General features: G+C 32.9%; 1 protein-coding gene across 1 annotated transcript in view; it reads right to left on the bottom strand.

Annotated features, from left to right (window-relative positions):
• Dscam3 (Down syndrome cell adhesion molecule 3) overlaps window positions 1-16,597 on the bottom strand; it is a 313,340-nt gene that overhangs the window by 63,618 nt on the left and 233,125 nt on the right. The window contains exon 4 of the mRNA XM_069114043.1: window positions 2,127-2,313. Within this exon, the coding sequence (XP_068970144.1) occupies window positions 2,127-2,313 (187 nt within the window). The remainder of the gene's footprint in view (window positions 1-2,126; window positions 2,314-16,597) is intronic.

Below are 16,597 nucleotides of genomic sequence, written 5' to 3' on the forward strand. Positions count from 1 at the left end.
GCTTGATTTGGTAAATGGAATACGTTGTATGTTCGTGCAAATAAGTATAACAGTACGATAATTAATTAAATAGATTGATTAATATCGCGTTTGATGTAGCGTACTATGTAGAAAATAATAACAATTTTGAATTAAATTACACAGAACAAAGGAGTTCTTTCACTGTGAAATTTTATCACGCTCGAATTATCTTATTCTTTGTTTTGAAAATGAAATAATTATACGTAAATAATATTTGGAATTACATAGAAATAATACGTTAAATAATTGAGAACTAAAGATAATTTCATTTCAATCACACTTCAACTATCTTATTTGAATATCGCTTTAAAACATACGGAGGTAATATTTTCAGCAATTGAAAACAGTAAAACGATATTTTAGAACATTTTGATCATCTCAAGCCTTATTTTTAACATTGAATAATTAACTAAAACTCTGGGATATTATTTTATATTTTAAAAATATACCTTAAATATTCTGAAATAATAAAATGATATTTTAGATCATGACGTTGACAGTAAAATTTAGGTTCTCACATTCTTCAAATTTTCATGGTGAAACTATGTCCGTACAGTGCCTCAACTATTTTCGATAAACGATATTAAACAAGTCTGTAAAGTACAACAAACGAGAAAACCGCGAAAAGCAAACGGAGAAGTTCCTTTTGATTACATTCCCCCGTCTGATATCAGTAATTGAACTTCCTAATTATGTTTTGTGCCGTCGTTGCAGTTGTATTTTTTCACGGGACGCCGTAATTCCGCCGCGTTCGAAACTCCCGCAATTTACAGCAGCTCGCAACTTCTAAATCCCGGCACTCTAATCCGCTTAGACCCTCTCTATCGCGTCGAGCACTCTTACAAATCGTGAATTTTCAGCCGAAAATGCGGATCTTATAACAGGCCAGCGATAGTGGAAACGCTATTATCGAAAGCTATGCGCGTCGATGAAAACCTATTCTCTTCATGCGCGTTTCTCAGCAAAATTTCTATACAAATCGGACATATAGAATATTGTTGCGTTGTTGATTGTTCGTTAGTTTACTCGTATATTCAACTAAGTTGTATTTGTGCGTTTATAATTGTATAATTTTTGTATTTAATTATAAGTTTATTACCTAAAATTGTTATCATCTGCAATGAAGAAGGTGCACTGTAATGAAAATTCTCTAAAATTTTAATTTAATCGTCTGAAGATTAGTAGGAGTAGTAATATATTGTTATGTCAACAATAATTAGTTTATTCCATATAGACAGATATTATTTATTACATTATTATTGATTTATTTATTATTTATTATTATTTATTGATTGATTGATTTTGATTTATTATTGATATTATTTAGTCAACAGGTGTTATTAGTTTACAAATTATTATCTTATCCACATCTTTACCACAGGAAACATTTATGTTTATACTGTACATGTTGTATAGAACGTTTCGAAACTTCATTAGCACTGTAATGATTATACTACTGTCACGATTACATTGGTCGAATCTGAAACCAACTTGAAGTTGTATGTAGAAATTACAAGATATTTATTGCTAAGATATATTTAGTAAGAAACTGGTATCTAGCACGAAGAGCTATTTTACTATATATATATTAAACTATAATAAGCGTTAAATACAGTGTCACAGAATATCGCAGTTCATTAACACAATTTAATGGATATTGTATACGGATATGGATAATTGACTGTTTAAATATTTTTGTAATCTTTGCCAATTATATTTAATACATTTAGTACTATTTTTAGTACATTTTTATTTCAGTGAATTATGCTGTAATTTCTATATATATTGTCAGATTTGTTTCAAACTTTGCCAATGTAATCATGACGATAGAGTTTCATAGCAGTGCTAATGAAACTTCAAAATGTTCCATATAATACGTGTAATAAATTCACAAAAGGTGTCTGTAAGTGTTCTACGTACTTTCGTGAGCATATGTATTTAATTGCGAATTTTACGAAATAGATTTTATGAAACAGAGTTTTTCCATCGTAACGGGAAACTCTCAAAAATTGGTATAAACTTTTAAACCTACTGAGAACCTACGAACCTAATAAGAAGGTTGAAGTATAGTTATAAGTACTTTGTACTTATGTTAATTAGCTCACCTTAGCCCAGGAACTGCGGTGACCGATCTCTGATCCGGACTAGTTATCCAGGTGACGTGCGGCGTTGGGCTCCCATGAGCGGAACAGCTTAGCTGTGAGCCTGTGGTATTGGAAAAGACCAGAGTACTTGGTGGCTCGAGAACGAACACCGGACCTTGCTGACCAACCACGAGTTCCAGAATGCAAGCTGAAGAACAGAGTAAAGATAGACGGATACGTTAATGGAGTTCCCACATTCGCAAATAATAGAGATATTTCGTTTGCTTTTCGCGATCGACAAATTCGATTGTGCAACAGTTTCGTGTGCAAGTAAAAGTACGTACAAACAACCCTCAGACTGTAAACGTTCTTACGGTAGCCTCGAACCGTAAACGTGGGTCTTTTACGTCCGACGCATTTTTCAGTAGATAGCAACTTGTTAAAAAAATCCAGAAAAATCATATAATACCTTCAAACGTCCTAAATTAAAGCTATCGTAAAACTTTTGTCATGCAACCTTTTTTTAGTCGGACGGAGGGTGGAAGATTTTCTACTTCAAGGCTACTCCCTTGCGAGAAGTTCAACTCGGTCGAAATAATCCGAGCATGAAATACCCACCTTTACAGTTTAAGGGATGAGTACAAGGAAGTAATTCTTAAATACAGTGGAACTACGTTTATGTGAATCTACCGGGGATAAGATAGTTCATATAATCAGGTGGTTTATATAAAAAGAGTCCATCTGTTTCTCCATATCATCTATGATCTTTCGTTCAGTTAATAGGAATGTTCATGTTCATATAAGAGTATTCCACGAAACATTTGCTCTTACATAACGCGTGCCCCTACTGTTTACAGCCTTATCGTTAGATGTTTTTATGAGTAGATGGACCCTTGATAGTTCAGGTAGTAGGAACACGGCTAAAGCCTATTTAATCTGGCACTATTGAAATTTCGTTCATATACGTGGAGTTCATATAAACAAAGTTCAGCTTTATACATAAGACATATGTAGATACATGTACAACTCAGTATATTGAGCCGAGTCATAAGACACAACGTTTTTTGAGGGTGTCATGAGGAACAAGGGTGAAAGAAGAATTTGTATTTGTCTTAATATATCGTGTCCTAAATTAAATATAATCATACTCTATTTACGAATATTTTAATATTTCTTTTATAAAAGTTATTAGATTTCAATGAGAAAAGTAAGGAATCTATCCCATTATTCCTTGAAGCAAAACTCAGCAATTTTTAAAGGAGAACCAGGGCACAACATATATGAGAAAAAATATTTAACAAATAAACATCCATATATGTAAATGTACCTGAAAGTATCACAAAGCAAGCTAGCCAATAATAAATAACCAAGAATAAATTAATTACCCCTTTTCTTCTTTTTTTTTTAGGAACAGCAAAGAAAAACAACAGAGTGTACAATAAATCACCTTTTCAGGAAGTTACAGATAACTTGAGCCATAGAAATTTCTTCTCCAGTTTCCAATGTTTCTTTTACGATTGGTTAACAAGAACAGTCGATTAATCTTCTAATATCTCAATGTCAGGCGATGGATATTTACATATCAGAGCAACGGATTAAAACAAACGGACAAAGATAGACAAATGGACAGTCTATGGAGGGATAATTCAGAAACCGGAGAAATCAATTCTGGTAAGCCGAATTCGACCTACATTCCATATCGATTTGACACTATACTATCGGACAGCTTGAGATTAAACGGCCTGGGAACCGAGTGACCGCATCATCGGCTTGCTAAAATATTTAATTCGAAATCCAAAGGATTAAAAACCGTTTCCTGGAAACTGGGCCGTCTCGATTTATGATCGAATCATTTCCCCTTCATTGGCCTCTGTTCGATGGCTTCTATGTACCCTAGATGCATTCTTTCGCATCTTGTGCGCCATTTGTGGTACACGGATAAATAAAAGATTCTTATTGGATCTATATTTACGCTAGAACTCCACTTATCTGAACATGTCGGGAGACAAACAGTTTATATAACTGGAATTTCTGTAATAGTACTTCACCCACTAGTTATTATTTTTCGTTTACACAGTTGGAACTCGCGTTCAGATAAGTGGATTCGATCGGCAAAGATACAGTTTAAAACAAAGTTCTGGAAGAAGATATCTTTCATTGATTTCGACAGAACACTGATGTTTCTACACACAGACAGGTTATTTTATTCACTCGCCGAAAATAGAGACTCGGTTTCAGCATTTAAATATGGATGTTATGGATGTTGCGATCAATAACTGCCACGTTTTCACGCGTTTCTTCCTTAGCTTGTGAGAGTTCGAGTTATTTCTTTAAATATATATCGAAGAATTTCGACTCTATTTTACTTTACTGTCAATTATCCTTTTCTATCATACGTTTAACAATACTTGCTTTTCTAATATCTTATATATATACTTGATAATATATTTACTTGATATATATTTACTTGATAATATCTTAATATATTTGCGTATGTTTCACGAAAGTTTATACAAATATCAAGCTGTTGATCGATTTCTAATTCCTTGCAAGGCATTCGAAAATATAAATCAAACAAAATTAACGAATATAGCATAACATTTCCAATTACACAAAAGATATAAACGCTAAGCTATTAATCGATACGTATCAATCTCTATTCTCTTATGGGGAATTAAAAGTTATTAATCAAAAGGAAATTTTTATCTCACGAGAGTTAACCTGGCCGTTCAATTTGCTGGATGAAGCATCGTCCAGTTTTCGCGATCCTCAGCATCGTGCAGAGATTCGGCAATCCAATGCCAACAGGCAACACGGGAAAACGCAAAGGGCAGCGTTTTTACCACGGCAAGCAGGCAGCCGTGAAAACGTTTTCCCGCCGTGTTTGCAGCAATGGACGAAGATAAGGAATTTTCGCACGCGAAGCCACGACATTCACGAGCGAAACTTCTTTATGAAACGCAACGACTTGATATTTTTCGAGTTCTGCATTGGTGAATGATAATAACCAAATATTATGTATATATATGTATTTTATATACAGATTATGTACATTGTTTGTATATAACTTTTTTTTTTACATATACAGGTGTCCCGAAAAGTCAGGACAAAACTTATAGTACGTGTTAATGAGGCAGATGAAAAAAGTTTATGTAAAATTATGTCCGAGAATGCTTTGTTGAAGAGTTATAAGCGCTCAGAAATTTGTATCTTTTCCGAATATTCCTGCTGTTCTAGATATAGTAATGAATATATTTGCGACTGTGTGCGATTGTATAACTGTATAACGAGGCTTATGAAAAGGAACAACCTGAACGATTTTTGAACGATTTTTTTACTTACTTAATGTCATTAGCACGTAGTATAAGCTTTTTACCGACAAGCTTTTCGGACAAGATGTATAATATTATATATATTTGATAATAGTTATTATTATTGTATAAGAATTATTATAAGAAAGGGAAGAAAGGAAGGAAGGGAAGAAGTAAGATTTTCTTTGGCATACAAAACTTGAAATTCTTTGATATATCTCTGTTTCTACAAGGTGTTTAAAGAAACGGATGACATTTATGAAATGTAACTCTAGACGTTAAGATAGTGAAGAATGTTTCTATACGAAAATGTTGATGTATATCGTATAGTATATTTAATATTAAGTAATGTTAATTTACATACTTAATATAATATATAGTGAGCTTCAGAAATTAAACGACCTATAGTATTGTAGAACTCCACTTATCTGAACTTCATTTGCTGCAACAAAATTTTAGTTAATGCCTGCTTAATCTAAAGGTATCCACTACAAAGTTGAAGTAAAATTCCAATATTTCAATTTATTCAAAATTCGTTAATAATTTAATTCATTCAAAGCCTACCGTAGTAATAAATTTCTGCGCTTTCGAATATAAAATTGTCGAATCTTGTATCTGTACCTTTCAATTTCTTCCCAGAAACGCAATTTAAATATTAGAGCTATCGCTTTAATCCTTCAATCTTCACCAACTTTTTTCTTCGTATAATATTAAGAGATTTAAAAAGACACCATAATTTTACACGTTGTGTATAAAGTGAATAAATTTTGTATAAAGAACAGTGAATGATTGCGATATTGTATATACCACAGTACAGACGACCATTATCAGAATGGAAAAATTTTTTTAGTATAAAAGTGAATTTTGTCATTTTTAATACAAAATTCATGGTGTATTAATTTTAAACTTTCTCTTATTCATCACTGTATTTGTGGTTTTTCGAGTTTCAATGGTGTTTTCCTTAGTATGTCGTGGCATGTAATGGACAGAAATCATTGTTCGATTCTGATTTTATTATCTCTGATATTACTCATCAGTCTATAAGTAATATAAATTAGAATAATAACTTTTTCAAAAATCGATACAGGGTTAATAAAATCGTTTATACAACAAAATCTAATTACTTGAAAATTTGCTCACTCATTCATTATATTATACATTCTTGTCAAATATAGTGTTTGTTATATCTTAAACATGTGAAATTTGAGCAAAGATACTAATATTAATTTCCGCTTTAAAAATGTCATTCTTCCTTTAAAGAATAATTTGAAGAAAAAAAAAATGATTTAAACCATCCTGTAATTTTAATTGTTTTGTATCAAGAAGGTATCGTATCACATTGCTATACAATTTTTTTCTGCTACAGACTGTTACACCGGACGTTCTTTACCATTTTAGTTAAATCCATTAGTAATGATGACTTGACTGAAGAATGGATTTCTGACAAAGCTTATTTGAAGAAAATCTTAAAAGTTACACAAAACCTCTGCTCTTTACAAAACGTCAGTACGAAATGGAAAGGAGGATAAATGATTTCTATGTGACAGTTGCAAAAAATGGCAAGATTATTCCCGGCATTGGGTCTACTTACTTAACCTCCACCTTGTACGGTTAGAAAAAGAAATAAATATCGAAGATATTTCAACTGAGCCAGCGAGTAAGAAAAATACCAGCAAAGACTTGACAAACAGACTTTTACTGACGTCGGATCCCTTCATATCAAGTTTCAGGAGAACTGCACGTTATATGCATTTTTTATCTTCGTTTCGAACGCTCCGCTCCACTTCTTCAAGAAGCAGATCCAAAATATTTTTCTCGCTATATATTCTGTAATATTTTTCGTACCGATAAAAACACGATTGAGACACGAACAACCACCGGTCGATGTGACACTTTAAAATGTAAAAAGGTAATCGTAACACAAAAGTACTTTGTGCAACACGGGTTGCCAGGATCCAGAGAAAGCTCGTGTTTGAAATGGAATTTCAATTTCCCGGCTATGGGGAGCGTCGTAGGTTAACAGAATCTAACGAGAGATGCAAATTTCATCTGGCGTCGGGGCGCTGAGACGCCGAGCGTCAAAACGTATTTTAAGCCGTGACACGGACCGAGGGCCGACTGAAATAATTCATCCGATGAATTATTTCCGCTCGTGCGACGCCCGTTAACGAGGATCGATCGTCTTTCGTTCTTCCTTCCATCGATCGAAACCGATTCCTCGACCACCTCAAACTCCCACCCTGAAATCGCTCGAAATACGCGCGAAATCACACCGATTAAACGAACCTCTGGCTCGCCGTGGAATTCAAATAATAGAATTTCTTTCTGTTCTATTTCCTTCCTTCCTGTTGCGCTCTTCTTTTTACGAGCTCGTTTCTCTGCGTAGAATTGCTTGTATTTTACAGCGTGAGAGTATGATGGCACGTTTAAAGAGTAACGTGTACGTGGGAACTTAATTTCAGATATAAAATGAACAATCGTATAATGTTGTTTATAAAATAGAGCCTGGTTTTATGTATGGAGAGATAATTGCAACAAGTTTCCAGGGAAACGATTAAGTGAATAAAATTTCGCATTTATAAAAAGAATGTGACGTCCCGGAATGCTATGACCTACATCTCATTAAAAAAATGTTGAACGAATTAGATCAAAACTTCAGAGAAGTTCGTATGTATATTCGAAATCTTAACGAATGGAAAATTGAAACAAGCGATATGAACAATAAACGTAATAATTATTTTATAATTATTTATAATTGTATAATTATTTTTAATTGTTTTAGAGAACGACTAAACGAATTTTAATCAACGAAAATGGTATTATAATAATAATAATTGAAGTTTCTTGGAGGAATAAAAAACCCAAAGAAACCAGAACTTGAAGTGAAGAAATAAAACTCTCTGCAACGTTACGAACAACTATTTTTATAATTTTTATAATACAATAACGAGGCTGGGAATCTTTATGTTTTACAGACGTAATTATGCTACTTATTGCGTATAACGCTTAGCGAGTGAAACAAATCTCTGCAGAGATTCCGTTTCTTTAATCAACTGTATAATAGTTAAAATATATAAAACTACAGTATAGTGATCCGTAGTTTTATAATAACTTCCGAATCATCCTATACGATAATTAGCATTACATATAAATCTTCAAACTTTAATCTGACAATCACAGGACTGTAATGAAATATTCGTAAAAATATCCACGTAATTCAATCGATTCTTAAACAGTGCATAAACTCTGAAAATAAATAACTCTGTATCAATAACTATCATTGATGTCGGATTATTATTTCACCGGAAACGTACATCAACAGTGTCTAGGAGGATCGAAATCGCCTTTCGATTGGCGCGCATTTAAAACAGGCATGGGCCAATAAATCAGCGATAATGCATTCGCTGTAATGAATAAATTGATCGAGTTATTGTACTGGCAGCCATATAAATTAACGTAGACGTCGGTATGTCGAGCTTTGTTCAGCCATGTAGGATTTGAAGCATGAAATCTATAGCTGGTGTACACTGTTACCGCCATTGGCTGTTGTTAATAACACATGCACCGCCTTCGGTACAATTAGTTTCACGAACGCATAAAACCGACGGTGCCTGAACGAGAATGGCAAAAATCCTGGCTGCTTACAAACTGGCGTATATTCCACCGTAGATAAGTTTTCAATGCCATCTGCGAAACTCTGTACTCGAATTATAATAACATTTGTATATTTTTGCCACACGATATACAGCGGCGGACAAAAGAAAGATTATAAAATAAGAAATGTTACGGCGTTAGCAATTAGTTTAAACAGTGTGTACGATCCGGTCGCGACTTTGCTGTTATTTCTGAGTTTATGTTCCTATACGTATTACTGCTACAGAACACGTAATTTTCCTTATAGTCAGAACTTTAATTTGGAAAATTAATGGGATAGTCAAAGTTTCGTTTGGAACCTCAAAAGTATTTCACGTAAACTCTCAGAGTGTCGAAGCTTACGCACGCTACCTTGGACTTACGCTTTCCCTAACTCAACTGACCTCTGCCCCGCACCAACTTCCTAAGGGCGGTGTTTTTCTGGGCGTTAGCAATGTGAAAGAAGTTGACTCTTCGTTGGACAAAATTAACTCAATGTTAACGAGGTTAATTCTTCGTTGGACAGCGCTCAGTCAGCTCTGCCAAAAGGAATTTGGCGCATTCTATTTTTCTTGAAGAGGACGGAGATTGCGAGTTTAAGACTCTAGAGACACTTAGATTACTCAAACCTTCGATGGTAAGTTGTATTTACACATTATCATACATCTACTTTCACATTAAGCACGTTAAGCATTCGTGATGCAACAAGAAGTAGAGAAATAATTTCATATGTTAAATAAGAGCGATGAATAAATATGATATTGTATATGGTACAGAACAGGTGATTGTTATCAATATGGTAAAACATTTTTGGTACGGAAGTTATTTTAATTTTTTCATTTTTAGTGTAAAATTCATAGTATATCAATTTTTAATTTTTTTTCATTTGCCACTGTAGATTCGCCATGACGAAGGGTTTTGAAATATTTTTGTTGAAATTCGAAGATTTCGATAACAAGATAAGTATTCATAGGTTTTATCATGTAGAGGAGAATTTATAGAAAGTTTGTCAGATCTTTTATTTGTCAATCATGATATTTACCATACAATTTTATGAGTCGTACTATGATCATTTAGGGATTTTTGTTGAAATTTTAAGTTTTTGATGGTGAAATATGGGTGTTTAAAGATTATGTTATATGAAAGATTTACAGACATTTTATGAAAGACTACGTTTTTTGTTTTTTTTCAAGAACAGATAAAAGATCGTAATTTAATTAGTTTTCATAGGATTACGTGTTATAAATTTTATACTGTCGTTATAACAATGAAGATTTTATCAATTCTTTGCATTCATTCAGAGTTCTCGATAATCAAATAGGATTTTTGAAAGCGGTCTTGCTATGGAAATTTTATGTATGTAGGAATTACATAAATTCTGCGAAATATTATTTGTTGGGAGGATTAATTTTTTAGATGAAAGATAGTAGTTTATTATTAAAAAGTATCATAGATTTTACGCTGTTATCACGTTGGCAAAGGTTTTCGAATTTTTAAAAGTTTCGAAGTTTCTATCCCGATATCTCCGACAATGAAATGTGTTATTACGTTGTGACGTCTTGTTGACATGGAAATTTAACGTTATACGATGGAAGATTGATAGAAATGTTGATTCAGTATAAATGCTTTATTATCAATCTTTTGTGTGAACAATAAATAATTTACTGGAAGTATACATCAAAAATGTTAACATTTTATGTCGTTGAATATTTGAAATTTTACACTTCTGTCACATTGACAAATCAAATATTTTACTTGTATTTCAAATTTTCGACGACAAAACAGTGATGTTTCAACATGGAAATTTTATGTTATATAGGGTTGGATTTACAGAAATTTTATGAAACGTTTTACTTTTGAAAAACTGCTTTTCATCGGCAAATGTAAATAATATTTTTCTGCTGTATTTAACTTTCCATAATGGAATTAATACGTTCATACTTTTTTAATCTAAAAATTTCACGAACCCATAATATTATCATATTAATAACGACGTATAAACAAGAAGCAGCAACTTTTTGTATCTTCCAACGTATTGCAAATTTTCTCAATGTTTGCCAAGACTTTCGAAATATTTCACTGTTATTTTAAACTTTTATATACATACAGTGGTGCTTTTCGAAATTTTTAAAATTGAGAGATATATACACTTACACACATATTCTCTCTATATATACATGTATTTATTTCTATATATATATCTTATTATTTCTCTGTATAATGCATACATTGTAATTCTTGGATACAATCAATTATCACAAATGTAAGTTAGTCTTAAACCATAGATGTAAAATCTAGCGCCTACAGTTTATAATTAATAGAAAGTTAACCTGTGATACAAGAATTCTTTGGCTTTTATCGCAACTTAGTTCTCTTGCCAATTGTTCCACTGTCCTATTATACACATACAACTATTTCACTAATCTGCCTACTAATATACATACGATGACATTCATAAAATGTTACATAATTTGAATATACTTTCAATAATTACTTTGTGGTCTTCATTAATCAATGGATAATAAAATTTGTCCTGTGTATTTCGCCTAACGTTTGCTCTACAGCTAGTAGCATAGACCTACATGTAGCCAGACAAGTGATGAGGCCTGAACACTGGCCGACAAGTGAAACAAGCTAGTGTAATGTCGGACAAGTAGCTTGCTCCCGTACACGATCAGCCACGGCTATACATCCGACACAGTTGAACAACCGAACACGACAAAAACTTAATTTCAATATTCTACTAACACGAACAGAGTAGAACTTTACGATTTATTCTAGAAACAAGGTAGGAAATAAGATTTTTTAAGAAAAAATAAAATGGGGGAAACATGATGCTATGAAATTTTTGTAAGTATCCTAGCGATTTGATTGTGCAACATTGTTACGACTAATTTTGAATTTTATATTGTTTCGACATTGTTAAATTTTGATAATCTATCTATAAATGATATTCACAGGATTTCTAGAAATGTTTTTTCAAAATAAAACTTACTTAACAAGCAATGTTTGTCAATAAAAATTTATTTAAAACTATTATGACATTAAAATAGTAATACAACCACTTCTAAAAAAAAAACGCTTTCATGTATTTCTGCTTTCTAAAACTTTATGCAACTTTTTTGTAAAAAAAAACATTCGAAAATAAAAGTATACAAACATTCGACACTAAACAAATTCCTATACTAACATAGTTCTAAAATCATACCGTAGTAACCTACAAAAGAATATTTACATATTTCTCCAATATCGAAAAAATTCTACCAACTCCATAAAAAAAAAAAAAAAAGAGAAACAAATTCCTAAACTACAACAAGTTTGAAGCTATTAATAATTCCTAAAGGGGTGAAATCCAAATAACTTCTGACAGAAAACTGTAGTTGACAAAACAATTTCATCGTATGCGGTCTTTCTTTTTTACTGGTTAATTTAGTCGCGTGATTTATCACGTGACCGGGAAATACGTGTGCGGCAACACAGGCACGAAGATTGATCATTATTATAATCTGGGAGGGTGGTGGCGTACGGAACATCTGCTACTGCGAACTCCTCTCATCTATCTCCATCACGCAGCCGTAGTTTCGCACATGCATAATCTCGCGAGCCGCGTTGTCCGACAAGGAAGATCCATTTCTGATCTTATTTAACCCAGGATCCCCAAGCCTGATTCGTTCCCGCGATTGTGTTTGCGCCTTTGCGTTTCCGAGAGGATACGATTAGTATTCCACACCGTGTTTTAGAGCTCTTTTAGCGCGTTAACTTTTTCAAAGTGTTAGGTATAGGGGCAAATGTATTATTGTTTGAAGGGATTCAAGTTAATTTAATTATAGTCTATTTAAATATTAATTTTTAATAGCTATATGAAATAAAATTATTATATTATATTATATAATCTTCAACTATATTTTACAAAACCTACGGATGTTCTCTATTTCTATATAATTGCCCCCGTTTATCATACAAACAAAAAAAAAACAAATAAATATATATATATATATTCTCAAACAGATATTAAAATAAAATATTATAATAATAAATATAATAAATACAATATTACATTTATATCGCATAATATTTATAATATAATTTTTACATTTTGTATAATATTACAAATATAAAACAATTTCTATCCACTGCAAACAAAAGTCTAAACCCATTAGTAGCAAAATGATTTATGGAACCCTGAGAACTTTTATTTTTAAGGTAATTTGGAAAGCACGCGTCGTGAGGTGTTGTCCCATTATTCAATGTATAGCATGAATATCAGTACCACTTTTTGTAAACTTCTGGACACTTCTCTCTACGTAATAAAATCTCCTTTATTCTTGTATATCTTTTTCTGCCATCGATTACAATCGTACAATCCATCACACAGGCTAATCCAAAATTCAATCAGCTCAAATAATAAAAGAATTTATCTTCAGTCAGCTCGTCGAACGAATACGAAGGAATATATCCAAGAACGAGATCCAATGGAAATCGTAAGTTCATTAAAGCCCGTACCGTGATCCTCGTTTAATTAATAACTCGAATGTGCGTCGGTTGGCTGATCGGTTGGATCGATTTCGTTTCGATAGCGATCGCTGATTCAAGCGACAGATACACTCTATATCCTTTTTATTAATTCAATTCAATCTCTTCGATATTCATCGATGCGCGATTTCATCCGAAGAATGGAGGCATTCGGGTAAATAAAAAGCAAGAGGGGGTCGGGCTTTCATTAAATTTATGATAAAAGTCTAAGGAAAACTCTCCTCCATTTGAAAGAACCGCACTTCTTCATCTCCAGGCGTTCCTCTACTTCCGGTCGGATCTATTATTGCACGACAAATCAATCGTCACTTCGAGCCTTAATAAAAATCGGTTTCCACGTAAAGGTTACAGAAAACGGACGCGACAAGTCAAATTTTCTATTTTTGAATTGGGACAGAAATTTTGAACGTGTTGTTTTTATCTTCCTCAAAATTTTAAAAATATTATAATACGATAGTACGATATCGTTTGTCGAGTATACTTTAACTTAGCTAAGTACCTGTTGAGAATTTTGGATCTTAATAGCCGAAATAATAGTATAGGAACACTAAATTTACACTTAGAATTTATATTAGAATAGGTATATATTTATTTGATAAACGATTTCAAAGATATTCATCGATACACACTTGCACGCGTCTCACCATCTTCCATACCAGATTGTTAACCGACTGAACAGTTTACATTCATAGTTTTCGAGACGCCGCGCACATACACACTTCCACACACTGATATTCACATACATGTATCACTACTACGCAGCTAATCTAGTCTAGCACATAAAATTATACATATCTCAATAGTACCTACAAGGTATGGGTAAATAATCAGCAGGATATTATACTATATATTCAAGAAAATAAAATTTGAATATGTCTAGTTAAGGACTGATTATTTTTTACATTTATTATTTATTTATTTCTTTTTATTTAAATTTATTTTTCTCTTGACAAAAATGGTATTTTGACACGGAGTTCAGCTTCTTATCGATTATATCTATTTCTGTTTAGTCCGGAATTAACCAAGTCTGGGGTTTACCGCCAAATTTTCAAACTCGATTTTCTCGAGAAGGAAGCGTCGTACGAAAAAAATTTATTCCATATTTTCGACTTATTTTTTCACGTAGCATCACCCCCCATCCGATTGTACCCCATCCGGTTACCGGACATCCTGTGTATTACGCACTATTTATTATAGCACTTATATGTATAATTAGATGAAACAATATGAACTTTCATATCGTTTAGCAGTACTTTTATACGGTTATAAAATTCGATATTATGAAAATGAAATGTAAAATTTGATTTCATTGAAAAATAAGAGCGTGCGCAAGTACTTCTTGTAGCCACTGTTCATTTCTCACAATTATGTCATGTTAAAATCCTCCTACATAACCATAAAATAAAATTAAATTCAGAAAATCAGCAACAGTGTGATTATTACGTTTTCCTTTTGAGATTTTCAAGTGGAAACGTATTGTGAAGCAATAATCGGAACGAACGGAAGATAAGGAAGATTTATTCTGTTTGCTGCGTCGATTTCAGGATTCTACATCTACATGTTTCTACATGGATCTACATGTTTTCTACAGACATTCTACGATATTAAATGTTTATTGAGAGACATGGAGATTTTTGGGATCGCGCGTTAGAAATAGTTCAACGTGTGTTGAGATTCGATTGCGAGTTTCGTTTGAACGAGAGATTTATTCCTTAAATGGCAGGGAAGTTTCTGAGATTGCAATTTTTCAAACATACGTAGATCTTCTCTTCATACGATGTATATCAAAGAAATTATAAATGAATTTCGATTCAAATTAAGGTAAATATAATCAGATTTGGAGTATAATCAAAGTTATGTGATGTAGTTATTTGAACTACGATACTTAGAATTATGAAATTAGTTCCACTTTCCTCATAGGAGAATTGGAAAAATAGAATCTGCGAAGTTGAGGAAGATGAGTATATTAAAGCAACAGACTCCTTACAGAAACGTAAATACATAAATCAGACACAACAGACAAATACCTCTGACTTGGAGAAGAAATAATTTGTCACAATGTTATAAACTTTCTTAAACAATTTCGTCAAATGCCATAATAATATAGAACCTAGGTAAGAGAAGAAATAGTGTCAACGAAATAACAGTCGAACAAATTCTTGCAATTCACTTTCACAACTATTAGGTTGTCCGAAAAGTGTCTTTCTTTCGCAAACGTGTTTTTTACAACAGTGCATCTTCATACAAATATGAAACCAAGTCTGTGAAATGTCGCGGTATTTATCTCAACAGGACAAAATGTTCGACAAAATAGTATAAAACAAAAAACGTTGTGCGTCTATTATTTCCTCATAAAACGAAAGAAACTTCTCGGACAACCTCCCGCAACGTCAAAAAACCGCAACACGATAACGTCTACTAAATTGATTAAAAATTACCATAAATTGCAAATGAAATATTGCACCAACTAAAGATTGGTTTTTAATAGCTTAATTTCCAATACAACAGCCACACATTATTATCTCATTGCAAAGTTATAATCTGGTCTGTAAAGATAAAAAGTCGTGCAACCTTAAAACGAAACAAAATCATAGAATTTCACGGGCCTGTTCATCCAGCGATAACGAAGTAACGCGTTGGTCGATCCATCCGATACGTGAATAATTCGTGTATCCGATTCGGTCTGCGAACCGAACAGCTGGCCACGTCTTCCAAATAATCTGATCAATAATCCACCCCCCACTGGTGGCCATCGCGCAGACCAATTTCGGCGACCACGTCGAATAATCGGCTCACCGTTCGAGTTTTGCCGCGTGCACTTGTCCCAAGCACGATTTACACACGCCCGCGTTGATTCTTCGAATTTCGATTAGCTGCTTCTACTTGAATTGCATTTCTTCACTGGTAGCTATTTCCTTTCTTTTCTTTTATTTTCCTTCTTCGTCCATACTTTATCTTCTACTTCTTTTTGCAGCAACCGTGTTATTGGTTATGGAAATTGCAGAATTGAATTTT

The sequence above is a fragment of the Bombus flavifrons genome, chromosome 5 (genome assembly GCF_040668555.2).
Source record: "Bombus flavifrons isolate JBK064 chromosome 5, iyBomFlav1_principal, whole genome shotgun sequence".
NCBI lineage: Eukaryota > Metazoa > Arthropoda > Insecta > Hymenoptera > Apidae > Bombus > Bombus flavifrons.